This window comes from Pygoscelis adeliae, unplaced genomic scaffold, assembly GCF_000699105.1.
Source record: "Pygoscelis adeliae isolate BGI_AS28 unplaced genomic scaffold, ASM69910v1 Scaffold38, whole genome shotgun sequence".
Taxonomy (NCBI): Eukaryota; Metazoa; Chordata; class Aves; order Sphenisciformes; family Spheniscidae; genus Pygoscelis; species Pygoscelis adeliae.
This window is the reverse complement of record NW_008825614.1, coordinates 5344577-5365926: the sequence shown is the minus strand read 5'-3', so window position 1 is coordinate 5365926 and position 21350 is coordinate 5344577. Positions and strand designations below refer to the sequence as shown.

At 41.4% G+C, this 21350-nt stretch overlaps 1 protein-coding gene across 1 annotated transcript in view; it reads left to right on the top strand.

Moving 5' to 3' along the window:
* Window positions 1–4452: 4452 nt before the first annotated feature.
* Window positions 4453–21350, top strand: part of PDE3A (phosphodiesterase 3A, cGMP-inhibited) — a 100789-nt gene continuing 83891 nt past the window's right edge. Inside the window, exon 1 of the mRNA XM_009332841.1 lies at window positions 4453–4500. Coding sequence (XP_009331116.1) covers window positions 4453–4500 — 48 coding nt within the window. The remainder of the gene's footprint in view (window positions 4501–21350) is intronic.

Below are 21350 nucleotides of genomic sequence, written 5' to 3'. Positions count from 1 at the left end.
AGAGCACTGGCTACCACCCTACGTGTTCAGAGCGAGCTAGCCCCGTTTCACTTCTCTTTTTCTCTCTGTGACTGTGGTTTTGGTATTAGGGTCTTCTCCATTCCTGCCTCCTCTTCCATGCACAGTCCTCACACTCAGCTGGGCTGGGGGAGGCTGTTTTCCCTGGAGACCTGATAGTCAATTAGTAGGGTAGAGCGAGCCAGCTGACTTTAGCGAAGCCCATGTTTTTGTGCATTCTTGAACTTGCAAGAGTTGTTCTTGTTGCTGAAAGCTGCCTTCATGGTGTTAAAACTGTCAGAGCTGGGTTTCCAGGACAGTTTTAGATGAAATGTAAAGTAGATACTTTCCTTCTGAGAGAGACTGCACGCGTATAAGCCATGTGGGAGTTTGATTTTGGTTTTATCTCTCCTTTGCTGCTGCTGGTACGCTCAGCCTCAGCAGCCTGGTCGGTAAGAATGATAAAGAAAAGTAGTTGGATGGTGTGAGGCTGTTCACCATCACTCTGGAACAAATTGATTCATAGTAATTTTTAGAGGAGGTGGTGGGGTCTGTTTATCACTAACCCTTCAGTTAGTGATAAACATAAATCCCTCTACTTCCAAATGCATTTTTGTGTCTGTATCTCTGTTTTCATGCATGCACCAATTAAACAATATATTTTTTTTTTCTTATTTCAGAAGGTTGACTCAGACTCAAGTGGATTTATGCACACTCTATGTTTCTGCATGTTTGTGGTTGTTTGGGTTTTTTTTAATACTATTTTCTTCATCTTTTGATTTCTATAAAGCTTGTGGAAATTGTGATTTCCAATTAGCACGATAGGTTGGGCATACTTGCTTTCCTCCTTTTCTGCATATCGTACTCCAGCACTTACTCTTTGTCCATTCAAAGAAAATCTTTTCCAGGTTCGGCAGTAATCTAGCACGTCGTGGCTTCTTGAGCTAAAGGGTGTCATACCGAGGCAATCATCCCTCTGTAGGACGTTGGCCTGGCAGAGATTTGTTACAACTGCTCTACCTGTTTAATTGTTTTGTTTTCTGTCTTCTGTCTTAAAGCTTGAGGCCCTTTTGTAAGTGTGATATACTTTTTATTTCATTTTTTCCTCCTTCACTCCTTTGTTACTATGGATAATTGCAGATATGCCAAGAACATTCTAGCATGAGATGAAAACTGTTTTCTAGATCGTGAGGAAGAAATACATTTTAAAGCCAAGTAAGATTTGGTAGGTTATAAAAATGGGAAGAAAAGGTTGGCTTCATAGGATCATGCATTTTACTACCATGCTTGAAAACTGCCTAGAATTGGCAAGGTCTCTTACCATCCTAGAACTCTTCCTTTGCTTTCTCATGCTCACTGTTTTACCAGGTGATAACGACAGGTTTAACTCGGTAGAGCATCCTGGCATAGTATGTGACATACAAAGAGAGAGCAATGGTGTTGAAATTCTTTTACTCTAGGGGCAATGGATCTATCAGCAAAAATACAAACACGGCTGATTCCACAAAGGCACGTTTGTAGAGAAATTAAATGAAATGTGGGTTATGTAATTTGCTATGAGGAGTTAGCAGTTTGCTAATAAAACGGTGCCAGAATAAGCAAGGGGTCACTTTGTTGGTTCCAATGCATTTATGACTGGTTGCTTCATTGGTGACTTTGGCCTCTCTTCCATAAGTGATTTTGATAGTTAGATGCTGAGAAATGGAGCAAGAACAAGTTGTTACAGCCTTCGGACTCATTTTTCACTGTAACGTTAGCTGCTGCTGCAACATCCAGTCTGTGGAGCACCCCAGGATTGCCCACACCTGGTAGAGGAGCGGGGCCAGAGATGGGGGACCTGGGCCAAAAGGCACCTGCAAGCTGTGGAGGAGGAGGAGCAGCGGAGCAGAGCAGGGGCTGGCTATGGGGCTGGGGAAGCACAGGAGAGCACTCCGGGGCCTGAAAAACTCTGTGTGGAGATGTAGAGCACCAGGCAGTAACTTGGGAATGGGGTGGTCAAACCATGCCTGAAGAAGAATGAATGTTTAAGAGGACTTGATTTGGGCTTGAGGATTGGTGGTGATCACAAGTAGCCACCCCGGCACACGTCAGTCTGGTTTCCTGGGACTGGCTGGACTGGGAGCATCCCACATTCAGTGTACCTCCTCTAATGGGAACAATAACTCCAAGCGTGACTCTTAACTGCATTGCTTATTTTTGGTGGCAATAGTAAAGCAACCCTTTGCTTTTCGGTAAACTATGGATTCAGCGAGGGTGGGAGCATGAAAAAGCTGGCAGTGGGATCTCATGCTACGCTTGGTTTTGAGGGTGTGGTATGTGCTGCCAAATATCTATAGAGCCTGGAGAACCACAGTAACCATAGCCAGGCCTGTAACATTAATCCTTTTTTCTTAACTGTGAGATAACAGGCATATTTTTTGTGCTAATTTCACTGGTAGGAAGTTGTAGGTGAAGATATCCCTTATCATGCTGGGAATCGCAGGTGGTCAGACTCATGCTAAATTAATTTTTCTTTAGCCAAGTAAATTAAGAAAGCAGGCACCACTTCCCCACAAGGCATAGGGGCTGAGGAGTTAAAACTGAAGAGGTTTTCTTGGTCCGGAGTGGCAGGAGCCAGGGAGGAAGCACAGGTATGAGGGTTTTGGCAGAGGTTCTATGAAGCACATAACCTTTGGTAGATGCATCTCTTGGTAGTTTTTGCATGCTGGTTATTTACTGAGAGGCCAGCTTTCATAAACATCAAAGCTGGGCTTCATACAGTAATGAGCAAACATAACAGTATGGAGAAACAAACAGGGAAACCTGGCACAGCCAGTGTTTCCACCAACACTATAAGAAAAAGGAAATAATTACAGTAAAACGAGGGGGTCAGTCGTGAGGCTGTATCAGGTAGAAAAATGGTGTGACATTTCTGATCTTTGATGCCTGTCTGCAGTGCAGTTTGTCTCCAGTTATGGGGGTAGGTAATCGTAAGTAATAACTTAAAGAAATGAAGGGGCCCTTGGAGAAGGAAAGGATAAGTAGGAACAGTTGATGGAGAAGATAAAGATTTCATATGAGATGTATGTGGCTTTCCTCATTTTTCAAAGTAGTTTTAATCTCTTTTCCTGGGATGAGTGTTTCAAAAGCATGTTCTGCAATAAGCATAGGTTGTAAATCTTGTTGCCTACCTCTGACCTGGGAGAAGGCATTTCCTTTGGGAAAGAATGTTGAGGAAAAAAGAGCAAGAAAATGTTCGTAGCTGTAAGTCATTACATGTTACATTAACCCTCCTGTCTTTCATTCACATGTTTTTATATTTGCATTAAGTTATGCTCGTATGAGTAAGAAAAAGCATTACCCAGAAGAGATCCCTGAGTAGCTGTAAAAAAAAAGCCAGCTCCCAGGCTGGAACACGCACCGGCCAAGCACTCAGAGGCAGGATTAGCAGCGGCAGCCGCCTTGTGTGCTTCACAGCTCGGGCTCCACCAGAGCCATGCCTGGGCACTCCCTGGTGCTTTCCAGGCTTTTTTAGGCAGGTGTGAGGATAGCTTTATTGTCAGCAGTTCATGTTTGCCCATAATCTTCGGATACATAAAGCAGTAATAAAGCCTGCTGGGTATTCTCTCTCCTCTTTTTTTGTCCCCCACCATGATATACATGGAAAGAACTGCTGTGTGCAAATCGTGTGTTGCTTAAAGAAAGTGAGTGCCTGTGTTAGTATACAGTTATGAAGTACAGTAGAAAAAAGATGGGAGAAGACAAATTATCTTTTCTGGAGTCCATCTGCACCATCCAATGTCTGACCACTTGACTCACAACACAGTCTCCTGTAGGGTTGCACAGAAGATTTGACAGCTGAATTTGGGCTATAATTAATGCTTGCCTTCTCTTCAACTTGAGAAGCTGTATACCATCACAAATCTTAATTTCCACAAGAACGCATCATTTCTAAACTCTCTCTCTCTTTGCTTTCCTCTGCAATGTAATGACCCCAGCCTGTTTTCCTTTGGAGGGTGTACCTCTACTTTTTTATTACATTGAGAATAATTCAGTGGTGAGACAGAATTAAAGCTGTCACTAACTTTCATGCCTGGTATAGACCGTGCATTGCTATTTAATCAAATGTCCCCTGGTTTTGGTAATCTCCTTGTTGATGTATCAGCTCTCCTTTTGCCAGATCAGTATTAAACATTCGGCTAAAGCTGGATCTGTGGCAGTGGGAATTTTATTGGCATGAGCAGTGTTGTAATGCTAGATGTGTTTTGGCTCTGAATGTAAAGGTACAAAGTTATAGTAACAACTCCCAAGTCTTCTCACTCTCATTATGAAGCTAAAAGCTGTGTGAAATAAATTGTAAAAGCAAACCTGTTTTTTCAAAGCAAATGTGTAATGGATATAAAAGCGTGAATGTTTCAATTAAAGCTAATGAGTGCAATTTCTCACCTACCTGTGCTTTTCTTTGTTTTTCAGCTCATGGGGCATTCTGAATGGGATCACAAACGGGGACCCAGAGGCTCACAGGTCAGTTGCTCAGTATTTTGTGTTTGGTTTTGGCTTTTTGTAAGTTTGAGGTATTCAAGCAAGTTTTCCATCTGAGATTGGCAAAGTTGTTCATTTTGTTAATAACTGCAGGATTGAATCAATGGAAAAAAGCATAAAACCGTGACAGCTTTCATTAATATAATTTTTGAGCTGTAATCCAAACAGTTGATCCAGACAGAGCTGAGTCTTGCAACAGAAAGTTTCTTTCAGTAGCAGAAAGATGGATTAGATGTACTGAGAAAGCATTTCTTACTCAGCTGTGTCCATCAGGATATCAAAGGAATGCCATTTCAAATAATGTGTGTATGTTTTGTGGTGGTTTTTTTTTTTAAACCTGACAAACTTGTAAAACTTGGATGGCCCTCTCACCTTGTTCAATAATAAAAGGATTAGCAGTGTTAGAACTGTGTGGGGAGGTGCAGGAAAGCCCTGTGTAGCTATTGGTTTGCTCTTGACACATCATTGAAAGGAAGTTATGCTAGTAGTGTTAATGGTATCATGCTCATACATTTTTAAATTATCTGTACAATTACAGTTGCTGCAAAGGAGACATTGTTACCAATATTGATGTTTAAGAATTTTCCTGCTTGGGTAAAGCAGTCTCTCCCATCTGGTATTGAAATTGTATAAGTACATAGTTAGGGCTCCAGTATTTTGGAATTGCTTTTCATTCAGGTGAAGGATTTTTATATGAATATGAACATCTATGTCTAAACCTATAATAAACAGGCTCTGCTGCTGTGGAGCTACATGTTTGCAACCTTAATCTCAGTAGGGTAGTTCCTAGCCTAACCTTCGTAATGCCCCTTGCAAAAATCACTGGAGTACCTGCCTTTTTAATGAGAAAATATCATATGTTAATCAGGAAGCTGCTACTTTTAATAGACAAGATTTTCTATTTTTAATGCAAGATTCATTTACTAAGTTTGCTTTTTTGCCCTTACTGTTGCAGAATTCTACATTTTTTTTCTGAAGTTTTCTAAGCTTCTGTCTTGCATCTCATTTCAAAACCATCTTGAAATTTGCAGGAAATTCAGTATTTCATTCAACAGTTTAAGATGGGTTGCAGACCTGATTTTTTCAGGTGACAGTCTGTCATTTAAAAAAGCTAAAAAAACCAGAAAGCAAGCTAGTTTTCAGTGGTAACTCAGGAATTTCAGAAATCTGGGAAATCCTATCCAGTAAGGTGAGACCTGTTCAGTATGTAATCACTCCTGCCTCATCTGATGTGCTAGTTGATCACGTGTTCTTCTGGTCCAAAGAGTGGAAGGTAAATTGGACTCCTCTAAACTACTGTTGAGAGGAAGGCAGTCACTTGAAGGACTCTTAAGGTGACTTAGACTTCTTAGACTTTTCTAGCATTATTGCAAATCTTCATCTAATTTTTGTATGCATATGAAAATATGGGTAGTCTTTTGTATGCTCTGAACCATGCCCTACAGTCCTAATGCTTTGCCTATGGCAGTGAAATATTTAGAGACTGCTGACTGGAGTGCATATGAAGTCTGCGCTGGTGTTGCATCAGAGGTAGAGGCCTAAGTCCTGTCTAAGTCCTCATGCCTGATACATCCTGTTGGCTATGTGCCTCCATGCTTGAAGGATTTTTTGTTGTTGGTGAGACATTTTTGAAGGTTTACAGCTAGTCGATAAGAAACGTTAGAGAAAGGGATTTAGGTGGAAGGTAAGTGGTATCAATCTGGTCCAATAGATTTTAAATTAAGAGGTAAGACGGATCGAGTTGACTATGAAAAATGTATCTTGTGGCAAGAAGTTGGACTTGGGCTGTTTAATAGATCCCTTTTGAGTTTTCTGAAAACGTGAACTCACAGGATGAAATGGTTCCCAAAGAATTTTTTAATTATTTGTTCTCATGAGGCTATGGTTTCTTCCAAGGAGGGTTCCAGAGAAATTAATGTATTGCCTGGTTTCTCTCTTTCACCCCTTCCTGAGACTAAGGAGGGCTTGCATGGCATGGCCTAATTTCAGAGGAAGAGGTCTCGTGGGCATTAACTCAGTTGCTGCAGAGGCCCATCTATATGGAGTGCAAGTAAAACCATTTCTTGGGTACTGTTTGGGAAGGTTGTACTTGGGCACAATGAGATAACTAGTTACTAAACATATAGATGAAGTTCTCTGGGTTTCAGTAGAGGCTGGGAAGGAGATAATTGTGAGAAGATAACTCTAAATTTTAAAATTTTCTCTATCTTTCTGAGAATGGTTTTGTTCCTTCCTTGTGTGATATTTTAGGTACTCCACCACCATGTCATATTTAAAAAAAAAGGGTGTGAGGAGAAGTTCAGTGGAATTCTCTGCAGGTCAGCCTGCAGTCGTTTGAACCTTTCCTGAAGGCTATTGTTGAATTGTTAAAAACATTCTTCTAGAAAACTCTGTATCAGATTTTCATGTAGAAGACTCCTGCTGATTATTTTTTTTCTTAGGCAGAATGTCTTTTAATTTTTTTTTTAACAAAATAAGCAAAAATACTTCACCCCTGAGAGTGCGTTCCTTCAAAACAGGACAAAGTCTCCATACGTAGGGTTTCCTTGACAGAGCAGTGAGGTGTTTCCTTCTAAATCCATCTGAAAAGAAGTGCATAGTTTCAATCAATTTCATCCTAAAAGCACTCTTTATTTCGTTTGTGCTGTGTATAGGTGTTCTGCAAAGCTTTTAGGAAGCTACTTGTTATAAATCTTGGAAGAACCTTGTAAAACTAACAATCAATATGTACCACAGAGATGTTAAAGGATCTTGAATAGGGTGGGAAAAGAAAATGACCCAAGCTCTCTGATTACCGTTTGGTATCCTAGTGCCCAGTCACAAGAAACAAGGAAGAAAAGTTTCACTGGGGGGAAGAAAATAAGCCTCAGTTATTCCACTGTAGCCTCAGACTCTCTCTTTCACATGGCTCTGAAAACTGTCTTTGATAGGAATAGTGTTAAACCTAATTTAACCAGTTCCTTGAAAGGTTAGGAGAAATTTAGGAGGTTCCGATTTTTGCATGTAATATAAAAGACCTGTTTTATCATTTTGTGATTCCGTTGTATTGCTGCCAATTTGTGTCCTTAATAAATGTACCCTTTGTTAAACAAGACCTTGCTTAAAAATTAAGATGAGTAGTCTGTTAGGTATACTTCTACTTCAAATCTAACGCATCAGGTGTTTAAAGATGGACTGGCAATTGCCCGCAGGATCTGCCCCAGGGTTGCTTATGGTGTTTCCCTAGGTCTGTGGGGCTTTCCTCCAGCAGAGAAATGGGACTTGGGGGGAGAGGTCTTTCCTGGCCAGCGGTAGCCTGCGCTGCTCGGGCAAGCAGCGAGAGAGGAGGAAGGGGTTTAGGCTTATGTTATTGGGAGTCTTCCATGATCTTTTAATTCTTCCGGAGTAAAGTGAAGAAAGTGGGAAGATAGATCTTAGGAAGCCAGCTGTGTGTGTGAATGTTAGCAATGTCACTTGCGAGAAAGGGAAGTGGAACCACTGGTTTACCATAATATAAAACTAAAATCCACATATAAACTCATAAAATTATTCTACCAAGACTCATTAAACAAAACTCTAATTCTGTTAGGATTTTTTTAAAGCACTAGTAGGTTTTCTATGGTGTGTGCTGAAACATGAGAGGAAACTACTACAGTGCATGTCATACTTCTTAATGACCCACTTGGAAAATACGTTCCTTTTCTGCACGTGGGAGTTAAATGCGAAGTGATGTAGTTACAGGTAGAGATGGATGTCAAATGAAATACTCTGAGGCTTATGGGAATTTCTGTTTGCAGGAGTTTGTCTCCTGATAAGCATCTGCAATTCAATAGAATGTAAATGGGACAAGTAAAAAGCTGTCTTTACAATATTTAACTTGCTCCTGGCTTCCACACCAACACTGCATTCACTTCTTTATAGATTACACATATGTATATGTATGTGTGTATGTTGTAGGATTCCTTTTCTTTTAGAATAATTACACTATTAAGGCTGCTGTAATTAGAGTGAATTATAGGTTGCCTTACAAAGAGCAATGAGTTCCTGGCTACCTACTTCTTTTTTTTTTCCCCCTTCTTTTTTTGATCTCTGAAGATAACACTTCCTGCTGTAAATGCTTCATGCAGAGAACTTACTCGCTGGATTTGAAATCATGCAGAAAGTGCAAAGTGAATTTCATTATGTTCCATGCTTAATTTTTAAAATTGATACAGGTTAGGATTTAGGCATGAAACTTCGAAATTGAGTCCCAAGTTGAAGAAATTCCTAAATGTTTAGGAATGTTTAACCCACCTAAAGAAATCTCTCTCTCTCAAATATACACGTGCAGTCTGTTAAACCACATCAGCTCACTCATGTGAGGGGTAAACATTCATACCCATTTCTAATATCAATACATGCTACAAGAAAACGTGACGAGCAGAATTCATCCTTGGCATATTATCCCTCTGCAGAAAAAATATGCAAACTGTATTTTAATTATTCTACTAAAACATAATACTTGCTACTTCTAAGATATTTCAGGTGGTAGCCACGACACACTTCGTGTACGCGTTTTTACGAGGGACCTTCAATGTGTGGGAGTTATTTGTTGCTCTGTCATCAAGACTTGTTTGGCTTGCTGAAGATGTAGGCATAGCCCCAGGAGTCAGTGGAATCGAGCAATCGTTCCTCCAGCATTATAAAATGATGATAAATGGGAGAGAAATGCAGAGGTCCAGTGTTTTTAATTCTCTTTAAATATAAAAGCTCTCAATTATATATCTGAGGTGCTGCATTTTACCCCTCCAGTTCCTAAGCAACAGCTATTTTCAGATTGAGTGCGTCTGGTGTTGTCTACCTACTTCATGCTTTTGTGAGGTAATTCGTCAGTGAAAGCTAGGCTTTTCACTAGCTCGCCCGATTCCCTTTGTCGTGGCACTATAAGGAAACGGATGCTTTAGAGAAACGGGAGAAGCTTCGGTGTAACCGGTCTGAACCTTGCAGCTTGCAAAAACTTGTGTACATCAGGGAGCTCTGCCGTCTACAGCAATGAAGAACAGGAGTCAGAAATAAGGTTCTTGACACTGGTTTGGGAGAAGCCTTTTTCTCGAGTGTGGAAAAACCTCTAGAGCAGATTCAAAATCATGAGCCGGAAATCTCTGTACTTGCTGAAGCGTAGATGGGAGTCAATTCCCGCTACTGATCAGGTACTGTGCTCTGGTGAATCTGTTGTGTCACTGTCTTCCCTTGCAATGCCACTGTAAAGAGATTTACGGTGATTTAACGGTGGTGGTTGGGGTCCTCTGCATACAGTGAGAACCAGCTGATCATTACTTGTCGTTTCTGTGGTGAATAGTGCAAAATGTTGGTAAAGCCGATTTTGCAAGAGCTTGTGCTTGTGAACATGGAGGTGCCATGACAGCCCACTAATGCAGACTTAAGTAACCGACAGAATCTCCCTGTCTCAAAAATGAGACTTTTCTAAAGGTTTTAGGACTATTTTAAACTGAGTGGCTAAAGGAAAGTGTAGTCTACTGCTGATGGGTTCCTCGGTGCATGTCTTTGTTGCATTTCCTATGTTACATGTATGTATGTATGTATGAAATCACTGATTACAAGTAGATGCAATGCATTGGCAGAACCTCAGCTTTTTCAGCATCATCTTGGTTGATGCGTCATTTCAAGTATGTTAACAAGGATGAGACTAAAGCAGATGTAAATTATATAGACCAGATGTAACATAAAAATTGTGGGATGCTGTTTGGAGCAAGGATCGTCACCATAAGTAGGACTAAGACGTGATGAATGGGACTACGATTAGTACCTTTCCTGCTTCTTGCTCCAGGCACTCCAGGGTTCTGTGAAATTTTTTTCAATATCTTACTTGGGATGTAAAGACACTAAAAGAAATAATTCTAGAAATAATATTGAAAGGAAAATGGAGGTAGTAGCTTATTACATGTTCCAAGCCAGTTTTCTGTTTATAAAGCAGTTGACTATGAAGGGGTGCCTTTATCAATGGGAAAGAGGCAATGTGGGAGAAAATTCTTCAACAGAAGGAAGGATGGACTACAGAAATACTTCCCAGTTTTTGAGAAGGATCCTCCTGTACCCTTTTCATTGAGAGGGGGAAGGGAAGGGCAGATTATATGCCATATTTTATAGAGTTGTAGATTTTTAAAGCCCAATTGGACCACTGTGAACATCTAGAGATCTCAGACATATTACTAGTCAAAAAATATCATGCTGTCACATCCTGTCACATCAGACCTATGTTTTCTGGTTGAATAAGAATATGCCTTTTAAATATATCCAGTCCTAATTTAAAGGCTTCAAGTGAATAACAATCCACCATATTCTCTGATAAAAGTTCTTCTATTTTTTCAATGTTGTCTTTTTTTAACATAATGTCTTTTTGTTTGACTTTTTCTAATTTAAATCTCCCACCATGTCAATTTGCTACATGTTTGAATGCCAAATTTAATTTTTTTTTTTCCTGAACAGATACCTAGATTATTCTTCTGCTTTGGTTTGCTATCATTTAAACTAGCTGAAATACTAAATTTCAAAGTAATCAGATTCTCTGGTAACTCGCAATAAAAAATTCACAATAAAAATAATAAGGCATTGTTGATGAATACAATTTCATTGTATTGAAATTTAATTTAATTGATCCAGTTCAATCGGGCATTCTTAAATCTCCGGGTAAAAGAGGGGTAAAGAAATGCTCTGTTATGAAGTGAGTCATTTGTCATCTTGTTTCTGTTAAGAAGATGTAGGGAGACTAGTGTCGCTTCAAAGGAAAGCTGTAGTTCAGCCTCTTGGCTTCCTTCTTCCTCTGACATAAATGCAAATCCTTGGCTTATTATGAACAAATATTTGACCAGTAAGGGATCCCTGTTGTTGCATTTAGATTGCTAACCAGTTCACTTTTCCAGTGTTGCCTTTCCCTTTTAATCACTCTAACCCTGATGCTGCATTGCATCATCCTGTGTTACAGTATGATGTATTTGGGAAAAATAAGTATTCCTTACCTAGGTGTGAGGTGTGCTTGACTGCACTGAGCTGTGTACCCTTTCCATCATCAGCCCCTCAACGCCTCTGGAGGGTTTTAAAAGAGAAAAGGAAATTTCCCTGACTCATCTACCACTTTGGGAGAAGTGAGACTTAGTAAGTGATGCATGTAGATGGAGTTGACTTGAGCATAGCGTGAATCTGTAAGGACTGTTTGAAGGTAAACTAAGGGAGGGAAGATGATGTTCAGCTTCAAACACATAGATATTTCTCTGGCTGTTCATACTGTTCCTTACGTTGGGTGGCACAGGTGGAGTGGGGCTGCTCTGCTTGTTGTCCCCCTTGCTCGACAGTGCCTCACAGGAAAATGCAGTTACTATGTAAGATGGCAACCACAACGAGGAAACTTCTTGAGCTGATCGTGTTCATAGGATCGTATAAAAATAATAGCTCTGCCTTTTGGTGCAACTTCATTATTTAGTCCTTAAAGCGATGCAGTAGCTTATGATGTTCTAGGCTAACCTGGAGGAAATGATAGTATATTTTGATAGGTAAGCAGTAACATTGTAGGTTATTTCTTTATTCAGAGAAGATGAAAGCTATTTATATTAACAAATGATAAAACCTCTCCAGACTGGTTTACTGTATTACCAAGTTGTTTTTTTTTTTAAAGACTAAAGGAAAGAAATAAAATGGAATTCTGAAAGTGGGATTTTTGGCTTGATCTTGTTTCTAGTTTAAAATAATATTACAGATCTGACTTTTAAGGACATGGGAGCTGTAAGTCCACAGTGAAGTCTGATACTCTATTTGAACATACTTTGTATCTTTTAACAGTCATTCAGTGATTTTCATTCCTCATCTTACGTACTTTACATCAAATCGAATGAAACCCAGAACCGTGAGCAGGCTGAGAAGTAGGGGTAGAGAAAAAACAAGAGTAGTTACAATAGCTATAGACAATATTGTTGGGGAGGGGTTGTTTGGGGGTTTTTTGGGGGGGTTGTATAATTTTATTTTTGATCTTTCTTACGCTCACAGACACTACAGCACAGAAGTCTCTATGGTTTCTGGGGTCTGGTATGACAAGGGAATTTTTTGGTTGGTTGTTGGCTTTTTGTGTGTGTGAAAGGGTGAGGAAAGTGGGTTTGAGCGTGAACCCTGAATTAGATCTTTTTGGTTTTGGTTGATGAGAAACATCTTACCTAGCTATACATTTTTGTATGTGGGAGAACCTGATCCTGTGGGTGTTTTGCATGGGTAAATTTAAGCAAAATAGTGATGAATTATATGTTATATATTAGCCTCTATTCAACAAACTGTAGTATCTCTTAGTGCCTGAATCTTGAATGTCTTTGTATCTCTCAATAATTTCACAAGGAACTACCTTTATAGATCTAAGGAAAGAATTTATGAATGCTTTTCTTTCTTGTCCATGCAGCACTTTGGATTGCCTGAAAGTCTTTCTTGAAGTTTCAGTGCAGGTTTTCGGGTAAATTTCTCTGTTGGTTTTATTCGGTGTATGTGCCTGAGGATCTTGTTTCTTGGACCGATCCTAATTTTTTATCCCTGATAGCTACAACTGAGAATGATTTCACTGAATGGATATGCATTTAAAATGCTGTGGTAACCAAATGAGCCAAAGGTGATGAGGTGTTAAATATTTGCTGTAAGGATGTTGAGTATTAATTTCCCTCTGCCTGAGAAGGACTTGGGGGGACTGGTGGATGAAAAGCTGGACGTGAGCCAACAATGTGCGCTCGCAGCCCAGAAGGCCACTCGTATCCTGGGCTGCATCAAAAGCAGCGTGGCCAGCAGGTCGAGGGAGGTGATTCTGCCCCTCTACTCTGCTCTGGTGAGACCCCACCTGGAGTACTGCGTCCAGCTCTGGAGCCCGCAGCATAAGAAAGACACAGACCTGTTGGAGTGGGTCCAGAAGAGGGCCACGAAAATGATCAGGGAATGGAACACCTCTCCCATGAAGAAAGGCTGAGAGAATTGGGGTTGTTCAGCCTGGAGAAGAGAAGGCTTCAGGGAGACCTTATTGCAGCCTGTTGGTACTTAAAGGGGGCTTATAAAGAAGATGGCAGCAGACGTTTTAGCAGGGCCTGTTGCGACAGGGCAAGGGGGAATGGCTTTAAACTGAAAGAAGGTAGATTCAGACTAGGTATAAGGAAGAGATTTTTTACACTGAGGGTGGTGAAGCACTGGCACAGGTTGCCCAGAGAGGTGGTGGATGCCCCATCCCTGGAAACCTTCAAGGTCAGGTTGGACGGGGCTCTGAGCAACCTGATCTAGTTGGGGATGTCCCTGCCCACGGCAGGGGGGTTGGACTAGATGACCTTTAGAGGTCCCTTCCAACCCAAACTATGCTATGATTCTATGAAATACCCTGTAGATTTCATAAGCCTTTGAGTGTAAGTTGTATTTGATACCAGTCCTAACACAGGAAAAGTCTTCACACATTAGCCTGTGATGTGAACTTTTGTTTCATTGATGACTGTGAATTTAAAAACAGGAACTAGATTTATACAAATATATAAAAGCCAAATAACACCATAATTGATATACAGATTTATATAGCTATAGATTGTTCAAAGGAATGTACTGTGCAGGCAAACACATGCATCAGTAATATTTCTTAGCTAGAAATGCGTGCTTATAGCAGTATAAACAATCGTGATGCTTTCTGTACCATTAAGTCACCAGTTTAGATTTTGATGGATTTGTGTAAATCCCATGAAGTGATGCCTCTCTTACCTGCCAGTGATTTACAGCACAGCTATGCCTGAGGCAGTTTGCGTGTACAGTGCAATATCCTGTTCCTTACCACTGATCCGGTAGATAGGAGAAACTCCCATAGCCTACAACCTATGCAGGGTGCTAAACAGCAAATAAACTGATCCCAATATGACTTGAGTCATAACTCTGTGAAATGATAAATCCAGGGATTTTCCAAGAGAGAGCTTGATATAACATTACATCATGCAGCCACCATATTTTCCATGTGTTCATGTATGAAGTAGTTCTGATGGATTAAAGCTGCTGTAAAGAAATGGAAGAGGTTCACTTTGTCAGGATCAGGAACTGTGTTTTCACTTGGTTTTTTTTCTTCTTCTTTTTTTTTTTTTTAATTAATGGCTTACTCGGCCACAGACCTTTTTGCTAGTTGCATCTTGCCTTTCTACTCTGAATGGTCCTCACTCATAACCCCTACACATCCATGAGGATGGATACATCATATCTGATATCTTTATGAGAAGGCTGGAGCTCCTGTACTTTATTTTTCTCTTAGATGTCCATTAAATTCAGACTTTTCTTTGCTGCTGTCCAGCTGCCCCTGCATCCAGCAGCCTGACGGTAGTATGGCACTGCTGATTGTCTTCAACCAGAGCCCACTTCGTTGGGAACTTCATGCTGAGGAAGCATGAGCCTCTGCAAGGCAGCAGTTCTTACATCTCGACAGCAGGCATGAATGCATTAGTATGAATGTCTGTATAGGGAAGAGCCACGGCGGAGGCTGGCTTATAAGCAGGACAGTATCAGGGACCTGGATGAAAACCTCAGTGCAGCAAGGATTCTTGGTGTGTGCCTTCTTTCTGTGCAAAGGTCATGAAGCTCTTCGTAAGGAAGGGGATGAAGCAATGGTTATGGGCGAGGAGGCCTTAGAGCAGTCGGTGTGGGACTGTGTAGGTCTCCCTGGCTCACAGATTACCTAAGGGTTAGGAAAATGTGCAATAGAGCCAGGGTCAGCTGGAACCAAGAAGCTCCTTTTCCTTTCAAGTGCCTGTACGCGGTGGGTTGTGCCTCGTTATTCCTTTTGCACAACCTGTCTCCCAGGCAGGCTAAGGCGTGTGGTGGGAGCCATGCTCGCCATGGCACCACCACCACAGCACAGTCTTTTTAGGAGGTTTCAGTGGCAGCGGAATAATAAACACACACATCCGTGGAGAGGCAGTGCAAGCCAAGGTAGAGGTAATGCACTACCTTGTATCACTGTATTTACTTAGAAGAAGCGTGTGCCAGCAGTCAGTCAGAGGGGCTGCAGGAGCAGCAGTGCAAGTCACCACAGGAGCTCAGCAGAAGCCCCCAGCTCCCCTTGTATCTCCAGCTTATTCAAATCCATGCACCCAGGTGTTACAGCCTTTTCATTCATAGCTCATCTCTCCCTGCATCTTCGCATTAGAAAGGCCCATGGGGAATACATGCCTGAAGCAGTGTTCCTGCTGGGACACGTCACAGCAGTGATCCTTGTATCTAACACAATTCCTCTTACTGTACCTGAAAACAGTTTAAAAAAAAAATGTTTCCTGTTAAGTATGTTTTTGTGGTTTTCCACAGTTATTCATTGTTAATAAAACCTTACATTATCCTTTCATTCAGCAGACAAGTTTTCAAAGCTTTAGTGGCAGAGCAGAGATTTGTGGAGTTGGGGATGTTATGAGAAAGAGGCCTCATGGGAGGGTTGTGGGTTGGTTGCAATATGGAGCCGGGGCTGGGGGAGAAGAGTTGCTTTTGCACAGCAGGAAAGGTACAGAAAGCTGAGACTGGGATTAAGAAATTATCTATAAAATACTTCCTTGCTTTCTAATGCAGCAAACAAATGATGTAATGCAGAAAGCTATCTTGAAGAAATAATCTGCTTCAGATTTGGCCTTGCTTCTCTTCGAAGTGAGGAGTTGAGGCACAGGCACTAGCTGTGACTGTGGGACCATTTCTGTTTGTCCCCCAGGCTTTCTACCCTGCTGCTTTAATGAATGTGCAGGAGGGGAACAGGGTGGTAATGAGCTTGGCACCTGAGAGAGACTGCTCTGGCTTGCTGATGTACCACCACCACTGCTCAGGAGATGACCGGAGAGATTCAGCGGGTAGCCAGGCTTGTCAAGATGTGCATTTAGGCCAGGGAGCCAATGTTTCCAAAGTACAACAGAGACCAGTTCATTTCAGAAGGATCAGCACCAGAAATATACTTGTCATCTTGCATGGCTTTGTCCAGGCAAGAACTGGAGGGGAAGTCTTGGCAGTATACATCCTTCCATGCTGGCAAATGGCAATAAAATGTCCATAGTGATTCACAAGAGCCTGAAGTGCAATAGAAAAATTGCAGTTAGTATCGATGTAGAGCTGTAAGAGGCTAGAAGCTGGCAGGACAAAAGACAGGATATGTCTCACTGGCAGTTGTGACACAGATGGTGCAGGCAAACCTCCTGCTGCAACCTCCCATATCCATCACTTGTAAGGTGGAGAAAAACCTTTTAAATGGTGTCAGCCACTCTATGAATCACTTTCTCTGTCAACTGGTCTATCCCAACATGATTGGCAGTGAGACAGGAGGAGTGGATTGGAAGCTTGATAATGACAGCCCTCTTTTTAAGACTCAGTCACTCTGTCATGTCAATATTCTTCATAGTTAGGCAAAGCAGGAGCTCAACACAGATTTCCAGAGATATTGCCTGCCCTGAAAATCTCTCTCTACTGTTAATCCTCCCAGGTTTGTAGTGCAAGTCTTGCTGCTAGTCATGCAGTCCAGTCGTGTGGAACAGAACAGAAGCTTGCTGATGACACTCAGTCTGTATTTTACTTTATTCGGTGAATGAGTTCCAGTTCAGGAAGGTTGCAATTTGTAGGATCATAGCCATGCTGCAGTTCAGTGCAGTTTGCAAAAGGAATCAGCACTGAAATGCAAATGGCAATCTGAAACGGTATCCTGGTGAAATGTTTCCTTGAAGCAGCATGTTGAGAGAATAAGCAGTTAGAAAGCATGACATTTGACTTAGTATTTTGAAAAGCAGAGATAGTGGAAGAAGCTGATATGCTGTCTTTTTTTTCCCCAAGCATTGCTTGAGACTGGAAAGTGCATATCCACTTCTGTAGTGCAGATATAGATTGATTATGGCAATTGAACTGGGAGGACGAGATTGTGAACTGTCATCATTTCAAGCAGAGCAAGTGGATCTTTTTCTCTCTGGGGTGACCACACTCCTAAAATACCCCTTTATCTTCCTGCATTTCTCTCATCATCACAGTGTATCTTTCTGGTCCAGCAGTTTTCACCATTTTTTTTGTTTGTTTGTTTGTTTGTTTTCAGATCCCTGTTTTTACACTTACAATGTAAGTTTACTGGCTACAGCTTGTACTTCTCAATTGCTTCTTTATAAATTCCTTTGAAGTAGTTCAGAGGCTTGTGGTCTTAATGTTAAAAAACATCAGTTAAGAGATTTTGTTCACGTGCACTTTTCCATTTTCAGTTTTCCAGTTGTAAACTGTTAAGAAAAATGCTTATGGCATCAGTTATACTTGCTTGTTGGGTTCAGAGGGAGTTGAAATGTATTGGCATCTGACAAAGTTGCTGGTTACCTTTAAGTACCCATAGAGAAACTTGTAGACTTTCAGAGAGTTTAATCTGCTGAAATTCAAGTCCTCTGCTCTAGCACAAGCTAAAGCTATCTGCATGTTTTCAGATTGCAAATTCTTCAAATTGCCAAAATTTGGGCATCCATATGCCAATCTCTGAAAAAAACCCTACACTGAGAATATTCTGAGTCCAGAGTGGTGCACCTCAAAGAGGTTAGTAGTTAATGATGAGTAAAACAGTGTCCCTTGGTCTTCTGGAAATGGCTATGCTGGATAAAATTTTCTAAATACAGGCTAACAGTTGCAAGGGGACACGTCAGTGCAAATGTTTAAAGTTTCACAAAAGTATAAGCAACTGAAAACAGGATCTTATGAAGGGAAGCGATAGCCAACGTAATAATGGGCGATACAGCTAGCTTCCTTGTAATGAAAAAAAACCCTACATTAAAATTATGTAGCACTGTGGCTTTTGTGATGATAGAAGACTAAATTTCAGCTCCTCGCAACTATTAAAAGCTGAGAGTTGTGCCACAAGGTATTCTTTTTATTTCCAATAACATCTTAAATTTTACTCATTGCATATGTGTTTCAGGTATTTGTCACCTTCCCAAACAAATTGTTGAACACAATCATTATAAATTTTTGGCTTCCTGTTTTCAGAGATGAACCCAGTTACGGAATGAACATGATTAATGTACTTAATTTTTTACTGAGCAGTGATTATGCCTAGTCTTCAGCCAGGATGCTTCCACTGGTATGTTAATAGTAGCATTGCTAGAGGATGTGGGCTGCTGTAACCTTCCTTACAGAGTTTCCACAATGCCATTGGTGTCAGAAGATGTCTTCAGTAATGAGGACAGAATGAACTGACTGACTTCACTCTATAATGGAAACTTTGGTTTAAAAGCATTTTTATTAATGCTGTTTTAGTTCCCCCCCTGCCCCCCACCCCGTGCTTTGTGTCCATACTGGGGAAGACATGTATGCTGTAATTGCTGCTCTCTGGGATAGTTTTAAAGAATAAATAAGTGAAAGTATTTCCTATTGTTCCTTCCTTACAAGAACACATGCTGAAGTCTCTAGTAGCTCATTTTATGAGTTTCCCAGTGGAAAAGCTCACAGCTGATCAGCTCTGTTCTCAACAGCAGATGTTCTTTTTCTGCTTGACTTTAGTAGTGAGCCATAATTTTGTTCTGTGTCTGATGGATCAATGTTCAAAATCTCAACATGAATTATTGGAGCAGCCTCCTGAGATTTTTGAATAAGCCAGAGCTGGAGTAAATCTTAAAGTCAAGTCATAAAAAAGAAAATTTCATGTTGGGTTGGATTTTACGGATCAAAGGTTCATTGTGTAATGGGTCTGCATTGCTCAATTTTCAATTCCTGAATAACCTTGAATGTTACAAGAGCAGTATGAATTCTTGCAGTCCATAAAGGAAGTCTGGAGATTATCAAGCCTGAATCTAGAGTTCATAATTATTGAGTTATTGGGCTTTATGCAGAACTAAAAATGCTACTTGTTACAGTGAATAGACAAGCCCCTAGAGGAGAGGTAGAGGCATCAGTTATTGAACTGCAAAAAAAAGTAAAAAAAAAAAAAAAAAAGCAACATGAAAAAGGTATCTTTATTAATGACCTGAATGATGGACAGAGTGCACCCTCAGCAAATTTGCAGATGATACAGAACTGGGAGGAGTGGCTGCTACACCAGATGGTTGTGCTGCCATTCAGAGGGACCTCGACAGGCTGGAGAAATGGGCCAAGAGGACTCTTATGAAGTTCCACAGAGGGACATACAAAGTCCTCCCACACCTGGGGAGAAATAACTGCAGGCACCAGTACAGACTAGGGACTGACAGGCTGGGGAGCACTTTGGCAGAGAAGGACCTTGGGTGTCCTGGTGGATGCCAAGTTGAGCATGAGCCAGTGTTCTGGGTTGAGATAAAGACAGTTTAATAGGACAGAAAAAGAAAGGAAAATAATAATAATAATGATAAAAGAATATACAAAATAAGTGATGCACAATGCAATTGCTCACCACCCGCCAACCGATGCCCAGCCAGTTCCCAAGCAGCGGTCACCGCCCCCCAGCCAACTCCCCCCAGTTTATGTACTGAGCATGACGTCACATGGTATGGAATATCCCTTTGCCCAGTTTGGGTCAGCTGTCCTGGCTGTGCCCCCTCCCAGCTTCTCGCTGGCAGGGCATGGGAAGCTGAAAAGTCCTTGACTAGTGTAAGCACTGCTCAGCAACAACTAAAACATCAGCATGTTATCATTATTCTCATACTAAATCCAAAACAGAGCACTATACCAGGTACTAGGAAGAAAATTAACTCTATCCCAGCCAAAACTGGGACAGCCAGCAATGTGTCCTTGTGGCAAAGAAAGCCAACGGTATCCTGGACTGCATTGGGCAGAGTATTGCTGACAGCTTGAGAGAGGTGATCCTTCTCCTCAGCTCAGCACTGGTGAGATACATCTGGAGAGCTGGCTGCAGGTCTGTGCTCCCCAGTACAAGAGAGAGACAGAAATACTGGAGTGTGTCCAACAAAGGACCACAAAGATGATTAAAGGACTGGAGCATCTGTCATGTGAGGAGAGGCTGAGAGAGCTGGGACTGTTTGGCCTGGAAAAGAGAAGGCTCAGGGGGATCTTATCAATGTGTACAAATACCTGATGGGAGGAAGTAAAGGAGATGGAGTGAGACTCTTCTCAGTGGTGCCCAGTGACTGGACAACAGGCAATGGGTACAAACTGAAATACAGGAATTCTCATTTAAAAATAAGAAAGAACTTGTTCACAGTGAGAGTGACCAAGCACTGGAACAGGTAACCCAGACACGTTGTGAAGCCTTCACCCTCGGAGGTACTCAAAACCCAGCTGGTTACAGTCCTGAGCAACCGGCTTTAGCTGACACTGCTTTGATCAAGGGGGTTGGAGTGGATGATCTCCAGAGGTCCCTTCCTACCCTCAACCCTTCTGTGGTTCTGTGTCGCATGTCGTCATGAAGATAGGCTTCCTTGGGAAACTGTTTTTTCCCCTAAACTACAGGAAATTTTTTTTCACTAAATTTAGAAGCTCAAAGCTGTGATGAGGTGCATTAGTGCTACCAGATACTTGTCTCTGCTAATATTCACATATCTGCTGGTAAGCAGAATTGCCAAGAAGATCCTGCTGAGAGTGTGCTGCCACAGCATACCATTCTGTGGCACTGGCAGATCATAATGCATTAACTGGTCTCCTCCTTGTTTCTGGATGATGTTGGTAAAAGGGATGGAAAAAGTCCAGAGAGAAGGGGAATGGAATCTTTTTCCACTAACTCTTTGCAGCTCACAGGGAGAGTGAGGGATACAGTGTTAGTGATCCTATCCTGCTTGTTGAGGTGTGGAAGCAGAAGGTGAGCTTGTAGAGTTGAAAAGACTCATCCTCTCTAAATCTCAGCCCCATCCAGTAGCTGGAAGACACATGGCAGTAGCAGATGTTTGCTTCTTCATTTTCCC